This window comes from Miniopterus natalensis, chromosome 7 (genome assembly GCF_054644295.1).
Source record: "Miniopterus natalensis isolate mMinNat1 chromosome 7, mMinNat1.hap1, whole genome shotgun sequence".
NCBI classification, from domain to species: domain Eukaryota; kingdom Metazoa; phylum Chordata; class Mammalia; order Chiroptera; family Miniopteridae; genus Miniopterus; species Miniopterus natalensis.
This window is the reverse complement of record NC_142087.1, coordinates 15,005,835-15,026,924: the sequence shown is the minus strand read 5'-3', so window position 1 is coordinate 15,026,924 and position 21,090 is coordinate 15,005,835. Positions and strand designations below refer to the sequence as shown.

The window sequence follows — 21,090 nt, the reverse complement described above, 5'->3', positions numbered from 1 at the left end:
CACATAGCCAACCTCTGTAGTTTTGCTGTGAAGTGATGCAGAAATGGGAGGGGAGCTGCATGGAAGTGGCCAGTTTTTTTTTTTTTTAATAGAAGAAATTAAAATATGTTGGTATGCCAATGGGAATAATACAGAGAAGAGGGTGATGGGGGGAAATGGGGTGAATTGCTGGAGAAATATCTTAGAGAAAGTAAGAGAGAGTAGGATTCAATGCACAATTGTAGGAATTGGTCTCAGTAGGCAAGTTAAACATGGTCACAGGAGGGAGGCAAGTAGGTGGATAAACAAGGTGATGTGAACTTTAAAAAATATATATATTTTATTGATTTCAGAGAGAGAGAGAGATAGAAACATGAATGATGAGTCACTGATCGACTGCCTCCTGCACATCCCCTGCTAGGGATCGAGCCGGCAACCCGGGCATGTGCCCTGATCAGCAATCAAACTGTGATCTCCTGGATTATAGATTGATGCTCAACTGCTGAGCCATAGTGGGCCAGGAGAGGTGATGTGAACTTTTGAGTTGACTTTCTTAGTGAAATAGGAAGCAAAGTCAAGAATAAGGCTGGGCACTCAGCTGGGGTCTTGGCCCCATCAGACAGACCGACAGTCTCCACCTTGAGTGCAGGGGCCTCGAGACCACAAGGATGACCAGCAAAACAGAACTAAACTGCTCTGACAATTGTTTTTTAAAGGAAAAAATATATGTAGCTTGGAAGTTATTTAAAAATACACCTACTTAGAGAAGAAGAAAAAAAGAGGAAGGCTGGGGAAGGAAGTGATGAAGGTTTGATGCGGGGAGAAATATGACATAATTCTTTAGGATGTTGGGCGGGGCCCGCTGAGGGGTAATTGAAAGCAAGTGGAGAACTGCAGAACGCTGCATTTGGCCAGCGAGATTTGTCCCTCTAGGCGCCCGGTAGTCTGCGTCCGTTTCCTTGGAGACGCAGACCAAAAGGAAGCCTCCGGTCTCTAAGGGGAGTTTGAGTGGCCTGAGTTCCCACGCGATCCACGCTGAGACGAGGAAGTTGGAGAAGCTAAATAAGTAGGCATCCCAAGAGATCGGTGCCCCACGGACTCCCGGCTCTCCTGCCCTTTTCCCCAATGGCGCACGTCTTTCCAAGGTAGGTAAAGGAGCAACGCGAGGGGGTGAAGTGCGCGTGCGTGTCCCCTCGGCCTGCCCGCTGGCCCTGCCGCGGTCTCTTGGCCCCGCCCTGTCCTCGCCCCGCCTCCCCGTAGCCCCGCCTCCCCGTCGCCCCGCCTCTCCGCGGCGCCCCCTGGGATCCGGCTTGGCGGTGTTCTGAGTAAACTGAAGTTTTGGACTAGAGACCTCGCACCTGTTTCACGTTTGCTGCTTGCATCCCCATTGATTGGGAATGACGGAAGTTCTTTCCCGCCCTCTTTCCAGTCTTAGCCGCCCTGGGAGTCACTCCACAATCCACAAGCTCCAGACGCTGGTGAGTACGGGAGGGTCGAGGGGATGGAGGGCTCCTTGACCCTGAGCCTGCAGTCGTCCTGCTCTCCACCCCCGCGGAAACGGCTGTAAGCGACTGTCCCGGGTGGCAGAGCCCTGCTGTGTCACACATTTGCTGTGGAACCGGGATAGGCCTCTGAACCTGTTTTCTCACCACCTTATCAGAATGTAAGGGTATAGGTATACTATGCTGCTCTCTTATTTATCTCTGGTTCTGCTCTGGTTCCCTATTGGGTCTTCTCCATGCCTTCTGTTTCTCACAGTTCTTAGCACCTCACAGCCTGGATGTGTTTAGTAAATTCTGGCTGGCTGATAAAAGAGTGATAGCTAACATTTATGGAGCACTTACCATATGCTTTACAAATATCTCTCAGAATTCTTGCACCAACCTATGGAGGTAGGTTTAAAATTAGATCCAGTTTACAGATGAGAAAATTGAGGCTCAGAGAGGTAAAGTCACTTCCTCAAGGTCACAGATATCTGTAAGGGGTGAAGCTGAGATTTGAAATCCACAAGGCTGTGTGACTGATTTTGCTATGTCTGGTAGGATTATGTTCCATGGCAGCGGTCCAAGCAGAAAGTCAAATCATCCACTGTGCTTCCAGCCCTACATACCGGCAGCCGTAAGAAGAGCAAAGCGAAGACTTCTTTTAGAGACCAGCCAGGTGAGCAGATGCACTTGGGGGCTGGTGTGAGAGTTGGGGATAGGATAGGGTGGATGCTCTTGGCCCTTGGTGACACCATTTATATTAGGGTAGGCTAACTGCTTTAATCCACAATTCCCAGATTTCAAGTATTAATACAGAAGCTTATATCTCACATATGTCAGAGTGTATTTGTGGATTTTGGCAGGAGGAGATACTCTTTTCTACATGATTATTTAGGGACCTAGGCTCCTTTAACCTTGTGGCTATAACATTTTGTAAGGCCTTAAAGTCTTCTGCCGGATACTTTTGCATCCAGGTGGCAGAGAGGGAACAGAGAAAGCAGGAATATGGATGATTTTGTGGGCAGTTTTTTTCAGGGCCCAGATTTGAAGTGATACAATATCACTCCCACTCATATTCCAATGGCCCAAACTCAGTCATCTGACCACCCCTAACCACAAAGGAAGATGGGAAATGGAGCCCAGCTGTGTGTCCAGGAGGAAAAGAAAACAGGGCTTGGTGTATTCAGGATCATCTCTGCCACATCATTGTCATGTCTTCCAGGGGAGCTCTGAGGCCTTGGCTCAGACAGACATGGCTTCAGATCTTGGCTCTGCCATTTACTCTCTTGGGAAAGTCATTTATCTCTGTTTTAGTTTTCTCATTTGTAAAATGAGGACACTAATACTTACCTGACAGGATTGTTGTGAGAATTAAATGAGAAGATCTCTTTAAAGCATTGTTGCTTAACCTCACCAGACCCAACACTCCTTTAATAACAAATATTTTGTAATATTTCTTTAATATCCTGAAATAAACTTTACAGATAATATAACCTACCTACATATATAGGTGGAGAGAGTGTGGGCACTGGAGAAATATAGACTTGAGTTGGTGTTCCAGTTTCTCTTCTTGCTAGCAATTCCATCTAAGTTACCTGTCACGACCTCAGTTTCCTTCCCTGTGGATATGGGCACAAAGATTCCTGTCTTTGTTTTGTTTTTTATTTTTATCCTTACCCGAGGATATTTTTCCATTACTTTTCAGAGAGAGTGGAAGGGGGTGGGGAGAGAGAGAGAAACATCGACGTGAGAGAGACACATTGATTGGTTGCCCCTGGCACACATCCTGACCAGGGCAGGGGGTGGAGCCTGCAACCGAGGTATGTGCCCTTGGCTGGAATGGAACCCAGGACCCTTCAGTCCATGGGCCGATGGTCTAACCACTGAGCCAAACTGGCCAGGGAAAGATTCCTGATCCTTCTTGGGATGATGTGAGATGACAAGACCTATGTGATGAGGTGTAGCGAGGTGAATGAGGTAGGCGTTGTGACATAGCATTAGGCTGCTACTGACCTTCTGATGATATATCAGAAGCAGGATCATTGACCATGAGGATGTCATGTCTTCCACCCACAATTTAATGCCTTTTCCATCTTGACTAAGCAATTACCATGCTGTAACTTGTGCAGTTTGAGGCAGCAAAACTAGCTCAAGTTTACCTTTCCTTCACAATTTCACAATTTCTTTTTTTTTTATTTTAAATATATCTTTATTGATTTCAGAGAGAAGAAAGGAGAGAGAGAGACAGAAACATCAATGATGAGAGAGTCATTGGTTGAGCCCGCAACCTGGGCATGTGCCCTGACCGGGAATCAAACCCCAGTCGCCTGGATCCTAGGCCAACACTCAACCCCTGAGCCACGCCCGGCTGGGCAATTTCACAATTTCTTATCATAGACCTTAGCAGCCGCAGCATGCAATTTTTTTTTTTTCTTTCCTTGTTGAGAACTTTTACCTTTTCACTTAAAGGAAGCAGTTCATGGCTTCTCTTTGGCGTGTCCGAATTACCAGCATCACTCCTCCGGTGCCCTGGGGCCATTGTTAAGTAAAGTAAGGGTGACTTGAACACAGGCATGTGATACCTCAGTAGTAGATCTGGTAACCCAGGTGGCTGCTAAGTGACTAACAGGCAGGGAGCATATGTAGTGTGGAGATGCTGGACAAAAGGATGACTCATGCCCTGGGTGGGACAGGCTGGATGGGGTGAGATTTCATCACGCTTCTCAGAATAGTGGACAGTTTAACACTTCTGAGTTGTATATTTCTGGAATTTGCCATTATGTATTTTTGGACTGTGGTGACTGTGAGTAACTGAAACTGCAGAAAGCAAAACTGGATAAGGGGGACCATTCTACAGATAATTCATAACATTCACGCAAATTATTTTAATTTACATCACTTTAATCCTTAATACTAAACTTTTCCAGGGCTAAGGGTATTGACTCATTAAAGAAATATTTTTCAGAAATGAACTGGGTTGCACCTGAGGCAGGGACTCTGGTGGGGGCTGAGAATGCAGCCGCAGCATCCAGGTGACTTGTCTCATGCCGGCGCAGGACACGCTGAGAGGACTCAGGGACTCTAAGAACATATCCTCCAAATGCCTTATTCTGATCAGAATTATTTGCCTATATTCCTTTTCCGGCAGGACCACACAGCTTTTATAAGTATGTCAGAGACAGCCAGTTGGAGTTTTGCATAGCTCCCGTGCTGATCCCAGTTCTCAGGTTATTAGTAATAATGGTGACAACTAATATGTATTCGCACTCAGTACATGTTAGGTACAATTTCAAACACTTTAAAATATAGTAACTTTTTATTTAATTTTCATGGCAACCCTATCAGGTAAGCATGATAATTATTTCTGTTTTACAGATGGGGAGACTGAGGGACAGAGAGATCATGAGACCTGTCCAAGGTCACACAGCTGATAGAAGGCAGAGCCTAGATTCAAACTCAGGCTGTCTGGCTCATTAGTTTTTACTCTTAACCCTTACCCTGTTTGAGCTTGCCATTGGCCAGCTTGGTGGGAGAGACTGGGGGCACAGGGCTGTTTCTTGTTCCTTTCCTCCCCTCTGTCTATACCCACAGTCACTGGATATGTGGAAGTTCCCTGGGCTTCTCCATCCCTTATATCAAGGTCCCGAGTGGGGCCTGGGAGCTTACTGAAGGATGGGAATTTCATCCTTTGTCTCACTGTCACACAGAATAAAGTTGTGAGGGGATAGGGCTGGGGCCTAGAGCATCTCTCATGGATGGTGCATTCCTTGGGACCTGACCCCAGGCCTGCCTGTACCTACACTCTCTGCCCTGTCTCATGCCCTAGGGTATTCCAAGCCCACCATGTTGATGACAAGCCAGGTGAGGAATCCACGAGAACTGCGCAGAGGGAAGCTCGACTCTGGGAAGACCAAATTCCGGCTAATGAGGGTATTTGGAGCATCCTCTCAAGGCACTGGGGCCCAGGGCAGGGGCATGGGGATGGCAGAAGCAAACATGCACTGACCACTTGTGGGTCTGACTTGACTCATTTCCTCCTCACAGTAGCCCTGCGGGCACACTTACCATCATCCCTACTCTATAGATGGGGAAACTGAGGTGCAGGGAGATAAATGACTTGCATGAGGTCACACAGCTAGAAAATGGCAGTACCAGGGGCCAAAGCCAGTTAAGCAAGGTGCTGTTGTGTTTAAGACTCAGGAAAACAATCAGAATCCCTTTTCAGTGCATTAGGAATGTAGTCTGTAGCTTGTTCATTTAAAAATTTCCAGTAAGTTCCTTTCATGGAATACAGTGCATCTTGAAATGAGGCTTAGAAGCTTACTATTAAATTTTTTACATCAGCTGACACGGTTTTGGATCATTCATTCTCTCACCATCCATTGTTTTATATGGCTTCTGAACAGTGTTTCAGAGTATTTGAAATGACTAAAAGAAGGAGGGGCCTTCGTGTCTACAGCAAAAAGTAAAATACTAAATACTAAAAGTACTACAAAGTACTATAGACGAATTCTTAACTTCTCCAAGAACATCTTTAGTAGCTCATGAGCAATGACTGCTATATAAAGAAATAGGGGAAAATATATTTGCTTTGAAACAGATTTTTTCCCTTTAGCCTTCAATTTTGCAAAATGATTTAGAGTCAGCCCAGCATTTTTAAAAAAAATATATTTTTATTGATTTCAGAGAGAGAAAGGGAGAGGGAGAGAGAGATAGAAACATAAATGATGAGAGAGTCATTGATCCGCTGCCTCCCGCAAGCCCCCAACTGGGGATCGAGCCCGCAACCCAGGCGAGTGCCCTGACCGGGAATCGAACCTGGATCATCCTGGATCCTAGGTCGATGCTCAACCCCTGAGCCACGCCAGTTGGGCCAACCCAGCATTCTTCAAGGAGGAACTCATGTCCGATGTTATTTTTATCCTCACTTTAGAAGGGTTCATGCGTGTTTGTTTGATAAAAGACATGAACTTGGGACAATTTGGCTCTAAAACCTGTGCTACCAGTTTCTAATACTGTCTCTCGTCATCATTCATTCATTTACTTAGTCCACAAATATTTATTGTTTGTTGAGTAATACCTATGAGCCAGGCTCTGTTCTAAGTGTAAGGATTCACTAGTGGTGTGGCCTCTGACATTCGATAGCTCACATTCTACTGGGGAGACAGACAATAAACAAGACAAAAATATAATGTGTGGTGATGCTAACAGTTATGGAGAGGCATAAAGATAGGGGGCTAGAGAGGCACAGAGGAGGGAGTGGCTATGACTTTTTAGATGGGGTGGTCAGGGAAGGCTGCTAAGGTGGGAACATCTGAGGGAGGATTGTTCCAGGTAGAGGGGCCACAGTGCAAAGGCCCTGAGGTTTGGTGTGAGGTGGGTGTGAGGTTGGTGTGCCTGGAGCAGTTGACGAGGGGGAAAGGTGTTGGGATGTGAGGATAAGGGAGATATGTGTATGGCCCTGTAGTTCATGAGTACACTTCGTATTTTTATGCTGAGTAGAGAAAGACCCTGGCGGCTTTTGAGTGGAGCCGGGACATGATCTGATGTAGATTTTCACGGGAGTCCTTGGGGCGCCACTGCTGTGTGGACGGAGGAGGGACTTGCGGAGACAAGGGGGAACCAGGAAGGGAGCACAAACGATGCCGCTGGTTTGTTTTTGGAGCTGGAGTGGGATCCTGACTCTGCCTCTTAGCCTCAGGACAACTATTTATTCAATCTACAACTCTTGAGAGAGTGCCTACTACATGCTAGGCACCATGCCGAGTGTTGAGGACACAGCCATGAACATGGCACTCAGAATTTGTGCTGTTATGGAGCTTACACTTCAGTGGGGAAAAAAGAAATGAATAAATGAATTTTAATAAAGGAATTTAAAAAACCCAGACAATAGGTATTCATCAGCATATTCAACCCATACTTATGGAGCTCTGGGCACCGTCCTATGTGCTGGAGTTGTGACAAAGCAACCAATGCCCCTGCCCTCCTCGCTATGACATTCTAGTGGGGGACACAGACAGAAACAAGATAATAAGAAAAATATTTGTTATGTTGACTGATGATAAATACTAGGAGAAAAATACATTGGAAATGGGGGAGACATAACTACAAACTATAATTAGTAATTACAAATTGGAGTAAGGGTCAAGAAGGAAGCAAAGAAGGGTTTCTACGCTAGATCTGGTGGTTAGAGAAGATCCATTTCCAGAGCAGAGGCCATTAATTCTACAGTTTACCCAAATCACTGGGAGTGAGTTGTGTTAAAAGTCAGATTCCTGGTGTCAGCCCTAACGATGCTCACTCACTGGGCCTGAGACTTGGAGACTGGGATTTTTCACAAGATGCTCTGGTCCCTGTGGGCCATATTTGGAGATATTTTGGTGTGGAGATGTGGAGGCAAGATAGTGGAGTGGGTCCTGGCCAGTGTTCTCAGTGGTTTGATTCCTGGGCAAGGGCACGTACCTGGTTTGCAGGGTCATCCCCGGCTGGTCATGGTGCGTATGAGAGGCAACCAGTTGGTGTGTCTCTCTCACATCGATGTTTCTCTCTCTCTTTGTCTCTTTGCCCCTCCCTCCCTTCTACTCTCTAAAAATCAGTGGAAAAAATATCCTCTGGTGAGGATTAACAACAACAAAAAGGTAGTGGAGTGGCTAGGAGCCCAGACTTCAAGGACAACAGCTCTACTATGTGTGACTTTGGGTAACTTACTGAATCTCTGTGACTCTCAGTTTCTGCTTCTATACAGTGGGGCTAGTAATAGTGCCAAGTGAGATAGTGTGTGTAACCTGCTTAACACAGTTTTGGGCACACAATAAGCACTCCATAGGTTTGCCCTATTACTCTTATTATTATATGAGGAATATGGGAGCTGAGGGCTAGTAATAGGGGAGGGTCCTAGCAAAGGACAGAGGACTGAGGGAAAAGAGAAGGCGTGAAGAAGAGAACACATGGGTCTGGCAGAGGTGGAGGGTGAGAGCCGATGAGAATAGTATCAGCTCCTGTTCTCTGAGTGCACTTAGCGAGACGTTGCCATCATGAATATGACCTCACTGATTTTTTTTTTTACAGCAGCTCTCTTGAGTGGGTATTAGTTATCCATGTTTGAAATGAGTATAGTGGGGCTCTGGGAGTCCAACTTGCCCAGTTTCCTTTAGGTGGTAAAGTGCCAGAGCTGGGATTTGAAGCACGGTGTGTCTTGGCCTAACATCCAAGTCCTAATCACTTTGAGATTCAGCCCTGCCTTGCAGCTTTAAGCCCTCCCAGTTTCTTGTCTTAGTATAGTGGAAAGACAGACATACTGGGAATCAGAAGTCTGCCTTTCCGGTTCCAGTGCCCTCACTTCCTGGCTGTGTGACTTTGGGCAAGTCGCTTAACCTGTCTGAGCTTACACCACCTATCAGTAAAATAGAGTTAGTAAAATAGGGCTGTTAGAGGATGAATGATACCATGCACCATGTGCCAAATAAGGCACAGTGCCCAACACATAGTAGGTCCTCAACAGTTGTTATTGTTGTTATTAATGTAGATTTTGTGTACCTGCTGGGGGTAACTTAAGCCCTTAGACCCTCATTGTTTCCAACAGGGGCATTGTGTGAAATGAGAGAGCACTCAGCTCAGCTGCCTGATGAGAGATGTTAGTGATTATCACCCACTCCCCCTCTCTGCTTCTCCAGATATGGCCCATTATTTCTGCCACCTTCTTACCTACGTGGGGGCATTTTCTATTATAATGATTATTTTTACTGTATTTCATTGATTCTAGGAAGCCATTGATAAGGCACACCTTTATTTTATTTACCCACTAATAAAATATTTGTCAATTAGATTGTGAGACGTATCAACTGTAAGATGCATCGCTATCTCAGAGATGTATAATTACGGGAAACGGGCATTTCCGAATGTATGAAATAGTTGGAGGTGCTGTGAGCCGGAGACAATGGGGAACCGCCTCCCAGCACGGGTCGCATTTACCAGTTGAGGCCACTAGGAGGCGAATGTCTGGCGGGAGGAAAGTGGTCCCCAGGCCCCGGGAGGCTCCGGCGCAGCGCCGCCTCCCATCCCCTTCCCTCCGCCCACAGACGATGCTCAGGAACCGGCGGACCTCGCTCCAGGAGCTCCGCGAACAGGAGGACTTGCTCATTAAGCTCAATCAGGAGCTGATCAAGACCATCCAGGACATGGAGGAAAGCTCAGCCCTGAAAACGCGTGGGATGCTGCAGCAGCAGGACATTTTTGGGGTGAGGCCCCACCTTGGCCTAACTGTCCCGCCTCTGCACTCAGGTCCTCGGTCCTACCCGCCACACCGCCCTCCTGAGCGCTCTGGCGCCCTCTCCTGGCTGGTTGCACAGCTGCTTCCATCTGGAAGATGCATCTCTTACACACTTTGCTCCACCTACCAGGGGTTTAGAATCAGACCAGGGGCTCATCCTAACGTCAGTACTTATTAGCTGAGAGACTTTGAGTTAACCTCTGAGCTCTGTAAAATAGGGCTTAATAGCACCCATTCCAAAGGGTTTCTCTTACAGTAGGTGTGTAAGAGAAAGTAGCTGCTATCATCACCACCACCAGCAAATACTTATACAGTGTAGTACTAAGTGCTTTGCATATACTCAAGAATCCTTACAACAACCTTGTGGGGTGGGCATTATTATTATCTTTATTTTACCTGTGAAGAAATGGAAACACAGGCTAAGTGACTTGCTCATTTTCAAGGTTACCCAGCTAGCAAAGGTCAGAGTTGGGATTTGAGCCAGGATCTGTGTTCCTTCCACCAGCTGTGATTACCGCCCTCATCTAGTGGTGGCACTTCTGGTCCATGGGTGAAGAGTGACTTTGCAGAGAGCCCAGGGAATTTCCTCAGCCTCCTCTAGAAGAGGCTAGATGAAGCTGTGGTAAGAGGCTGAACGTTCTCAGGGAACCTAGGAATTTGGGCTGAGGAAGAGTCAGAGAGAATGATTTAATGGAGAAGTGATTCCTTCTCTGACTGCAGTCTGCCAAGGGAGAAGAGGGACTGAACTCCCTGGAGCCTGTGAGATGAAAAGAAAATTAATTTTGGGGAACTGGATTAGTCTACTCAGGCTGCTGTAACAAAATACCACAGACCAGGTGGCTTAAACAACCAAAATGTATTTTCTCATAGTTCCAGAGGCTGGAAGTCTAAGATCAAGATGCTAGCAGGGTTGATGCCTGGTGAAGGCTCTCTCCTTGGGGTGTAGGTGGCTGTTGTCTTGCTGTGTTCTCACATGGCCTTTTCTCTGTGCTCACATGCAGTGAGAGAGATCTCTAGCCTTTCTTCCTCTTCTTATAATGACACTAGTCCTGTTGAATAGGGCCCTACTCTTTTGCTCATTTATCTTTAATTACCTTCCTAAAGGCCTTATCTCCAAATACAGTCACATTAGGGGTTAGGGCTTCAATATATGAATTTGGGGTGGGGTGAGAGACACAATTCAATCTATAACAGAGACCAAGGACTTACAGAGTTAATTCAGTCCAAGGAAACTTAATAGAATATTCTCCATACCTAGACAAAGTTATTGCCTGATTTCTGTCATGGATTCATTAATACATTTTTTATCATCCTGAGTAATTTCTATAGGCCCTTGGGAAATAGTGATCAGTGGGACACATCAAGCTCTCATTCTAGTGGGGTCACAGGCAGTTAGAAAGCCATTTGTATATACTGTGATGGGGATGAGGAACTTAGGGCTTATTGGGGCTCTCTAACCCAGACATGGGAAAATCAGGTAGGTTTCCTGGAGAAAATGAGGCTTGGGTTGAAATGTGAAGCCATAGGTATTAACTGGTAGAGAGCAGGCAAATGTTCCAGGCAGAGGGAATGGATACAAAAGGCCTGGGGTGAGAAGGAGCATAGCCAGCTCAAGGAGCCACATGTTGCTTAGTGTGGCTAGATAATAAGGCATGAGGAAGGGATCAGAGAGAGATGACATTGGCCCAGGCCAGGTGGAGGAGGGCCTTGTCAGACAGCGTAAGGAGTCTGGACCTTATTTACAAGGCAGAGGGGAGCCATTGGAAAGTTTTAAATAGGAGAGGAACAAGGTCGCTGTATTTTAAAGAAAGATCATTCTGACTCCTGCGTGGAGAGTCAGTCAAAGGAGAGGACCAGTTAGGGCACAGTTGTTGTCCTATTTCAGACAGGAGATGAAGAAAACTCGAATAAGAGAGTGGCAGCAAGGATGGAGAGAAGGACATGGCTATGAGCAATGTTTGGGATATAAAATCCATACTACTTGGTGACATTTTGGGTGAGAGAGGGGAGTAAAGACTGATCCCTGAGTTTGGGCCTGTGTGCCCGGATGTGTGGTAGGGCCATTGGCTGAGGTGGGTGGTAGGAAAGGGGAATGCAGGGAGGGTGTAGAGTAGTAGGTGACTGCTTCCTAGCCTTTGGGAAGATTCCTGGGCCTGGGAGTGGGATTGGGTTTGCCTCCGAGGCAATACTGAGTCCCCCGAGAGGCCACGCTCTCGGTGGGGCGAGCTGATCCCACCATTCCTGCAGACCATCATCAACAGCCTGGGGTGCTCCAACAAGAAGAAGCTGCAGCAGATGGCATGTGAGCTGCAGCAGTGGAAGGAGAAGGAGGAGTCCAAGATGAGCTGTAAGAATCCATGAATCAAGCTCCTGGATCCTTACCTGCCCCTCCAGGGAGGTCAGCTGCAGGGCACTCACCTTGTACCTGCTGTTCTGGAACCATCAGGCCCATCATCTCCCATCTTAGGCAGAAGGAATTGCTAAGATCCTTGCTTATGGAGCATTTAGCACTTCCAGGCCCCATGTGCCTTCATTTTTATGGGCACACTCTCAGTTACGACTGCCTGCGAGGAAAGGAATATTCTCCCATTTTACAGATGAGGAAATGGGGGCTAAGAGAACTGAAGTAGCCTGCTGAAGGTTATACAGTTAGGAACCAGAATCCAATCCAAGCCTGCCTCTGTTTCCTGGCAAGATTGCTCTGGGAGTCAGTGGCTGGGCCAGGTCCCAGGCCTCTCAGTGTCTGTCCTGCTGAGCCTGTGGCTTCTTTCCTGTGAGCAGACTAGAAGCCCTCTGAGCAGAGGGACGGTGTGTTAGACAGCCTCAGATACTGGGGATCCTTTCCAAGGAGGACAGCAAGATAGACTTTGTCTTAATTCTGCTGTGGTTTTGTCTTGGGAACCAGTGTTGCTCCATCTCTCTGGGCTTGTGTTGCACCTGTGAGTATGAGGAAACTGAAGTCCAGAGAGGGATGGTCTTGGTGAGGGTCACATAGCAAGTCAGTGGTAGAGCTGGGACTAGTCTTGGGATCTTTTCTGCCCTGTGTTGGTCTTTAGCGGGGGTAAAAAACTCTCTGGGGCCTTAACTTTTCACCACCTCGCAGCCTTGCGTGAGCTCACTTCAGCCCAGAACCCATACATTGGCCAAGGAGAGCTTTGCCTCCTGGATTTCCTGGGAGGGGTCCTTGAGGGAGGATCCTGCCTCCTGTTCCTCCTGACCTCTCCAGACCTGAAGCAGCAGGTAGAGCAGCTGAATGCCAAGATCAAGAAGACCCAGGAGGAAGTGAATTTCCTGAGCACTTACATGGACCATGAGTATCCTGTCAAGTCGGTCCAGATTGCCAACCTTGCGCTCCAGCTGCAGCAGGTGAAGGACAACCAGCAGGTGGGTGAGCCCCTGTCTTTTCCTTATTGGACCAAGGGGGAGGCAGGGCTGGTGGCCAACACTCTCCTGCTGGTCCTTAGGATGAGTTGGATGACTTTAATGAGATTCACAAAATTGCCCTGGAGTCTTTGTCTGATCGGATTCAGATGAAGAGAAAAAAGCTTCTGGGCTCTCTGGTGGCGGTGAGTAGCCAGCTCCTGCATCCATCCCTGCTTTCTTCCCCATGCTTTGCCTCCAGGCCCACTGTGCCCCCACCAACCTCGACCACCCACTGCTGCCCAGGAAGAGGCACGTGGGGGCCAGACTCTCCTTCATTCACAGAAAATCCAGCAACCGAGTCAGGGGGTTCTTCTGCAGAAGACTTGGGAAAACCAGAGCATGGTGAAATACACGGAGAAGTTCAGAGAAGTGAGTGGGCAAGGACAGTGATGGCCCCTCTGAGGGAGCAGAGGGGTGGGCAGGCCCCAGGACCTGTGGGAGTCAAGCTTGTCCTGATCTGGTACTCAGGTGGTCTTGGACTCTGGTGTTGGCCTTTCTCCTTGCCAGTGCCATTACTGTCACTTGTCATTCGTCTGAGAAGGGAATTGTGGTGGCCTAGGCCTTGCCTCATAAACCAGCATCTCTGGGCATGGCCCGTCAGCAACATCACCAAGCACTGCCCACACAACCATCATTTTACTGTCACTAGCCACCTCCTGCCTCCCCCCCTTAATTCTTGTCATTGACCATCACTCGTTACCGGTGTTCATGAACTTCACCATCACCACCCTCTTGCGTTGATTTTCATTGCCTCGCGCCTTCACTGTCTCCACCAGCCCTCACTAATCCTCGATATCAAGCACTGGCCTCCGCTTTGCAGCCTGCCCCATTCTCCACGATCCCCTCACCTTTCTCAGGGCCTTCAAACATCGTCACTAATTTCTGAGCCAGCCTTGCCCTGTCTGAGAGGCCCCTCTCTGGGGTCCTGGGCCTCCCAGGGACAAGGCCCAGACCATTTCCCTAAATGTCTTTACCCCTTGGCCATTTTGTGCTCTTCTCCCCTTGGCTGGGTCCATATGGCTTCTCAGTTTCCCCTGCTGTGCCTCTCTCAGTTTGTCAGCCACTTCGAGGAGAAAATACCCAAATTAAGGGCCGAGGTGAAACAGCTCCAAGCCCAGACCCAGGAACCCCGAGAGGTGGTGTTTGCAGACGTGCTGCTTCAGAGACCCAAGTATGTGATCATTTGGCAGCTGTCTCGAGCCAGAGGGGAACCCGTGCTCTTGCTACCACAGGGAAAGAATAGTGCCTGTCACTTGCTGAGCATTTATTACATGCCAGCACGAGTCATTTAACCTCCCTCCCAACCACTGAGGTTGGAATTATTACCCCCCTTTGACATACGAGGAAACTGAGGCCTACCTGGGGTCTGTCACATAGTGAGTGCTTGTTGCACAGGTGCCAACAGGAGGAGCAAGGCTCCGAGAGGGCAAGTGGGATGCTCACGGAGCCAGGTTTCCAAAGGAGTCATCTGGCTTCAGAGGGTGCTTGTCCTGAGGGACCCCCACACTTTAGAGCTGAGTTCCTGCTCCCTCTTGACCTTAGGCCTCTGTAGGGGAACATCAGTCATGTTTCATTTTTGAGTGTGTGTGTGTGTGTGTGTGTGTGTGCGTGCGTGCGCATAAGCAGGTGCATCCTTATGCAGTTGGGCTGCAAGGTTGCCGGTGGGGTTCCCCAGATAAGTACCAGTGTTCTAAAGAGCAGGGCTCCCCTGAGGACATGCTCCCCACCCTACAACTCTGGCTCCTCTGCTTGCCTCTCACACCCCTCTTTGTTTTCCCTGTCAGGTGCACACCAGACATGGATGTCACCCTCAACATCCCTGTGGAAGAGCTGCTACCCTTATAGATGGCAGGGCCATGGCCACCCTTCCCTCCCTGCTCTCTTCCCCACACCTGGAGCCCTGAGTCATCTCCTTCCAAGACCACATCCCCGTTCAGACCCTCCTCGTCTGCCCCTCCTTCCTCCCTCCCTCCGTCCTTTCGGTTTGGGGCTTCCGCTTGGGCCAGGTGGGAATTTCCAGTCAAGCCCCTCATTTCTTTTTACCAATAAAGCTGGATTTGCACTTGCTCTTTGCCAGCGCGTGGGGGTTCCCAGGCAGGCCTTGTAGAAGATGCAGTAGGAATGGGCTTTGTCTTAACGTGAGAGCAGCTGCGCTGACTGCATCTGGGGCTCAAACCTTGAGAAATGCCAGACTGACCCCCTGCCTGAATCTCCATGGCTCTGTGGCTCCAGGTTCAGTGGAAGCCCAGGTTCCCTCCCAATCTGTGCCCAGACCTGGTAAGACCAGTGCCAGGGTGGAGGGGAGACTCCTTGAGTTTGATACACTTGGGAACTTGCTGGGCCTTCATGGTTGATGGCCATCTCTCTTCTAGTCCAGCTGTCTGTCCACCGCCTCACCCCAACTCCATATGGACGTGAGCAGACTGATACTCAGGTGCACGGTGAGGCGCAGCTCCCCACCACACGGTCTTCTGTGGTGGACGTAGAGATGTGCCATCCAGATCCCCCTTCAGGTAGGGACTTGTGGCTCCAATTACTGGGAATGCTGTGGCGGGTGGCCCTCAGCTGTCAGGCCCTTCAGGGTTTGCCTTGGCTGTAGAAAGTCACCATTTTACTTTCCCACAAGGGCCCCAATTTCTCCATATCCTCATTTACACTGTTATTTTCTGTTTTTTTAAAAAAATAACCACCCTAATAGGTATGAAGTAGTATCTCATTGTGGCTTTGGTTTGCATTTCCCTTATGACTAATGTCGAGCATCTTTCACGCGTTTATTTCAAAGAGCCTTTTGTGTGGCCGAGTACTCTGAACTTTTGGTCTTTCCGAGATATTTATTAGTGAAAGTTTGTACAGCCACATCCTTAGCATTTTTTCTAGAGCGTGTTTTCTTAACAGTGACTCTCAGTGTTAGCTTTCTTTGCCATTCGGGTAGCTTGAGTATTTCTCAAACCACCAAATCCTGCTTGCTTTTGGGGTAACAGTTCTTCCCCTCAATTTATCTCTCTCTTCTCACATTTTACTGTAAGCAGCAAGAAGAAACCAGGCTTTACCTGCAACACTTTTCTTGGAAACCTGCTCAGCTGAACATTCAAGTTCATTGCTTGTAAGTTCTACATAGCAGGACACAATTTCCCAGAGCCACTAGATTACAAGATCCCCTTGCCTCCAGTTTCCAATAGTATGTTTCTCATTTTCTTCCGAAGCACCTTTAACACCCACGTATCTACTAAGTCTGTAAACGAAAATTTCATCTGCAACCTCAATTCCTCTTTGTGGTGGAACATGAGATAGTCACAGGTTCCAGGGATTAGGACGTGGATCACACTCCCTCCAGCCACATCACACTTCCTTCTGAAGAAAAGGAGCCCCCTCTGCTCCACACCAGGGACTCTTGTCCCCAAGGCCCACCTAGCACTCAGGCAACCTTTGGGGGCTTAGAGCTGAGGCCTGCTTGTGCTTGAGACCTTGGGTCACATTTGGGACACCCTTCCTCTTTTGTTCTGCAGCAACCCACGTTTCCAATACCGTACACAGGAATTCACCCCAGATAACAATATTCAGACAGGCTGGACAAATGGAGCTTGTTTTTTCAGAAGCGTCACTCCCATGCATCCTCCATGGACAAACACAGAACCATCCTAGTGTGGGTGGGAGGAGCCCATCTACCTGGTAGATTTGGTTCCAGAGGGTGGCTGGCCCAATAAAACCTGATGGCAATGACAATGAAAGATGGCCCAGTGGCCTCGTCAGTTTGAGTTGGGTATGTCCCATACCCATCCTAGGAGACAAATGAACCCCAATAAAGCTAAGCATAACAAAAAGGCCATACAATGACAGTTCGTGGGCATGGCCATTGAGGCTGAATCCCACCATCGCAGGTGTGTGGGAAAGCAGTTGCTCTTGGGCCAGCAGGAGTGTAGGCCTGGGTGACAGCACTTTTGGGGGGAGGGCCCAGACCATATATTTGAGGATATTTATCATGTGTCAATTTTAAGTTATTCTGCCCATGACTAAACTGTCCACACCATGTTGTATGCTAAGCTGGATACAATTACCTCCACCTCCTGTGAAAGTTCATCATTATTATTAGCTGAGTTCGCCCTTGTATCCGTGGAATTTTGGCAAAACTTCTACCATTGGCAAATTAGGATCATTAGGATTCCAAATCAGCTTATTTGGGGTCATGGTCTGGGGGAGGGGGCACTAGATAATGAAAGGATCCCACCCTATTATCTGTCCTTGGTCTGTCCACCATCCTGTATTGGAACATTGGAGGGCAGCAGGGATGAGAGTGGGTGCATGGGGATTTGGAGGAGGGGTGGGGGAAATCATCTTGGTATTGCCTTTAATGGCAAGAACAGGTGTCTCCAGAGCATTTTGCTAAGGTGTAGAATGCTCCAAAGATGGAAAATTTAGCACAATAAAGGTTGTGGGCAGGCATGACCCAGGCACTATTAGATAACCAGGCATTGTTTTAAAATTTTAAGTAGGGGACGTTTGAGAAGCCTATTCTGGCTCTCAGTCCAGCTAACCGAGTAAATGTAAGTTTCTTGTTCTAAGGCCCATTTTCTGTGTATCTTGTGAAGCTCCTTGATCCAAATCTAGTTTAGGACACCGGTAAGAATTAGGAGGGCTTTGGCATGGTCCTGGGCAGCAGAGTCGCACAGTGTCCGGTATACGCCCGCGTTAAGCCCTTTGTGTCGACCTTGGCGTGGGCATGCCAACTATAACCAGAAGATGGCGGTAAAAGGCCAATAAACTAACCAGGCAACGACTTAGAGGGCTGGCCCCTGGGGAATGGATCCCGGCTGGTAAATCGCCGAAGGCGAGGGCGTGTTTTACTGTGGAGTTCACAATTGGAGACAGTGGGCCATTAGTGTGCCAGTGGGAGGCCTTGGTTTTGCTGCCATTGCTATTCCTCGCTCCCGGTCCGCCTGAGCTGGCCTCCAGCCCCCTCTCACCTTTCCCCGTCCCTGTTTCTTAGTCCAGGAGCCTTCCTTACTCTGCCAAACAAGCTCCTTTCCTGCTCAGCCTCTGCAGTGGCTGGTCCCCAGCTCTGAATACTGTTCCCCGGTCTTCCTGCAGCCGAGTCCCGGTGCCCCCTTAGTTCACGTTTCCTGTCTCAGGGAAGTCTTGCCTGATCACCATTTCTGGGGTAGTTCTCCTTCCCCATCACTCTCCATCACATCACTGTTTCACTTTCTTTACAGCAGCGGTTACTGTCTGATACTGTACATTCATTTTGGCCAATATGTTTGTGATCTGATTTCCCCAACCGTAATGTAAGTTGAATGAGTGTAGCAATTTGTCATTCCTGTTTATTGCTGCCCCTAGTGTAGGGAGCATGCCTGGCACACAGTTGGTGCTCAATCAATACTTAGGTGAACTGGCTCTATCTATTGTAAAGCTGGGTTTTAGCAGTGATACTTGCATGGCCGTGAAAATGAAGTCCCCATTTAAGGAAAATGATCCAGTGATGGGCAGAATAGAGCACATGGCTAACATACTGCATTAGGAGACTCTTGCCAGTCTTTGTGATGACAGGTCATGGGTGCTCGGCTATGCCCTCCCATTGTGCCAAGACAGTAAACAGAACACTGTGACCCTAGTTGTCCCTCATCTTTTTTTTTGAAATATATATTTTTAAAATTTGTATTAAACTCATTGGGGTGACATTGGTTAATAACGATATGTAGGTTTCAAGTGTACAGTTGTCTAATACACCGTCTGTGTATTGTATTGTGTGTTCACCACCCCAGTCAAGGTCTCCTCCTGTCACTGTTTATCCCCTTTACTCTTTCCTCCCTCCCTCACCCCCTTCCCTCTGGTGATCACCATGCTGCTTTCCACAGTGGCTGGACCAGTCTGCATTCCCGCCAGCTGTGCGTGAGGGCTCCCTTGTCTCCAAACCCTCACCGATGCTTGTTGTTTGTTGATTTCTTGATGGTGCCATTCTGACAGGTGTGAGGTGATGTCTCAGTGTGGTTTTAATTCGCATTTCTCTGATGATTAGTGACCTTGAGCATCTTTTCATATGTCTATAGCCATCTGTATGTCCTCTTGGAGAAGTGTCTATTCAGGTCCTTTGCCCACTTTTTAATTGGGTCGTTTTTTTGGTGTTGAGTTGTCTGACTTTTTTTTTAAATAAATTTTTAATATTAACTGCTTATCGTATATATCATTGGTGAATATCTGCTTCCATTTAATAGGTTGTCTTTTCATTTTGTTGATATTTTTATCTCTTTTACAGCCTCAGTTATTTTCAAATGATTATGTAACAATTCCATATTTTAAAAATTTAAGGTTTAGAACATCATTATTATTCTTATTTTTAAAACAATGTCCAAGATTTTGGTGTATGAACCTTGTGGCAGTAATTTTCTGAGTATGTGGTAGGCTTCTACTTCTTTGTCCCTTTGTGGTTGGGTAGAACCTTGTGACTAGTCCTGACCAATGAATTGTGAGAAGTGCCTGATGTCACTTGAGTCCTGGAGCATTGAATTATCAGTGTAAGGCCCTGCAGAGTTCCTTTTGCTTCTGGAAGGGTAGCTGGCAATATTAACGGCCAGCCTGGGTCCTGGAGACAAGAAGACACAGGGCATCTGATTGACATGTGATGGACAAGCCCTGTGATTGGGAAAGAGACCTTTTTTCTTGAAGACCATTGAGATTCTGAGGCTGTTCCTGTAGCATACCCTCACCTAGCTGTCCCAGAGTGTGGTCAGAGGACTCTTGGGGGCCCCAGACCCCTTAAACTTGCCCTTAGGTGGTCAAACTATTTTCGTAATGATACGAAGACATTATTTGCCTTGTTTGCTGCATTGACATTTGTCCTCGTGGTACAGAAGCGGTAGTGAGTAAAACTGCTGGGACCGGGTGTGGCACCAAGTTGTCTCCCTCTTGGGGTAAAAACAAACAAGCAAGTGAAACACCCGCACAAACCTGAAGCACCAGTTTTACCTAGGAATGTCCTCGGTGAAAATTATACTTTTTGTCCAATTTCGTGTCGAGTCCACACCTTTTCTTGTCCCCGTGCGGTGGAACCGGGAGCCCGTGGAAGCAGCTGTGGCCAGTGGTGCCTGGCCGGCGGGAAGGGCGCGGCGCCGCCCACCGAGACCTGGGCTGGCCGGCCCGCCAGACTCGGGGTTTGTTAGACCGTTTTTTGTTTTTTGTTTTTAAATGTCTTTAATCCTCACCTGAGGTTTTTTCCCCCCATTGATTTTTCGAGAGAGTGGAAGGGAGGGAGGGAGAGAGATGGAGACAGAGAAACATCGGTGTGAGAGAGACATGGATCGGTTGCTTCCCATACAGGCCCAACCGGGGATTGAACCCACAACCTAGGTATGTACCCTGACCAGGGATCAAACCTGCAACCTTTTGGTGTACAGGACAACGTTCCAACCAACTGAACTACCCGGCCAGGGCTGCTAGACAGTTTTTAAAAAAGTGGTCCAAGTGAGCCCCTCACTCAAGGAAAACAACTGATAGTGTCTTTGGCAAAGATAAAATCCAAAGTGTATCCACTGCTATGAGTTTGAAGCTTCTCAGGTCTTGTAGACTTTTTGATAAGTTGTGATAGTAATGAATATGACATTATGTTGATGTGGTATAATGGAACGTCAAAATGTGGACGATCTGTATCACCCTGTGAACCCATGTTTCCTAAGGGACCAGTTCAGGAAGTGACCAAATTATGGATGGGTAACAGATCCACTTAAAGCACGAAGTTGGCCAGTGCATTTGAATGGAACAGAGAACAAGACATTTCTTTGACATGATTTCAGGTTCCATGTTGCAACTAACTTTTAAGAAACTACCACATGTTTGGGTTTTGGTGTAATAGCAAAGAAGACTGTGCACAAATATCTGAAAAGGCTATTAAAATACTCCTCGCTCTTCCAACTACACGTATGTCAACCATAACAACATATGGCA

General features: G+C 47.7%; 1 protein-coding gene across 9 annotated transcripts; it reads left to right on the top strand.

The window, feature by feature from the left end:
• The first annotated feature begins 1,297 nt into the window (after positions 1-1,297).
• On the top strand, positions 1,298-15,222 carry C7H20orf96 (chromosome 7 C20orf96 homolog). 9 transcript variants are annotated; one of them, XM_016200600.2, is made up of 10 exons: positions 1,298-1,457; positions 2,022-2,139; positions 5,290-5,393; positions 9,542-9,700; positions 11,980-12,079; positions 12,959-13,116; positions 13,197-13,298; positions 13,438-13,524; positions 14,208-14,326; positions 14,940-15,075. In XM_016200600.2, the coding sequence occupies exons 1-10, from the start codon at positions 1,377-1,379 to the stop codon at positions 14,998-15,000; spliced, it is 1,089 nt and encodes a 362-aa protein (XP_016056086.1). In that variant the 5' UTR covers positions 1,298-1,376; the 3' UTR covers positions 15,001-15,075. The 9 variants fall into 9 exon arrangements, with proteins under 9 accessions (XP_016056086.1, XP_016056085.2, XP_087674948.1 ...); XM_016200599.2 differs by lacking the exon at positions 14,208-14,326 and having other exon boundaries at positions 12,836-13,116; positions 14,940-15,222; XM_087818822.1 differs by lacking the exon at positions 14,940-15,075 and having other exon boundaries at positions 14,208-14,752.
• The last annotated feature ends 5,868 nt before the right edge of the window (positions 15,223-21,090 follow it).

Bases quoted from the DNA above. Each gene is read 5' to 3' on its own strand.
- C7H20orf96 (XM_087818821.1), top strand. From the start codon at position 1,377: ATGACGGAAGTTCTTTCCCGCCCTCTTTCCAGTCTTAGCCGCCCTGGG. The intron at 5,394-9,541 runs GTATTTGGAGCA...CTCCGCCCACAG, and splicing joins CCAAATTCCGGCTAATGAGG to ACGATGCTCAGGAACCGGCG. The intron at 13,525-14,207 runs GTGAGTGGGCAA...TGCCTCTCTCAG, and splicing joins ACACGGAGAAGTTCAGAGAA to TTTGTCAGCCACTTCGAGGA.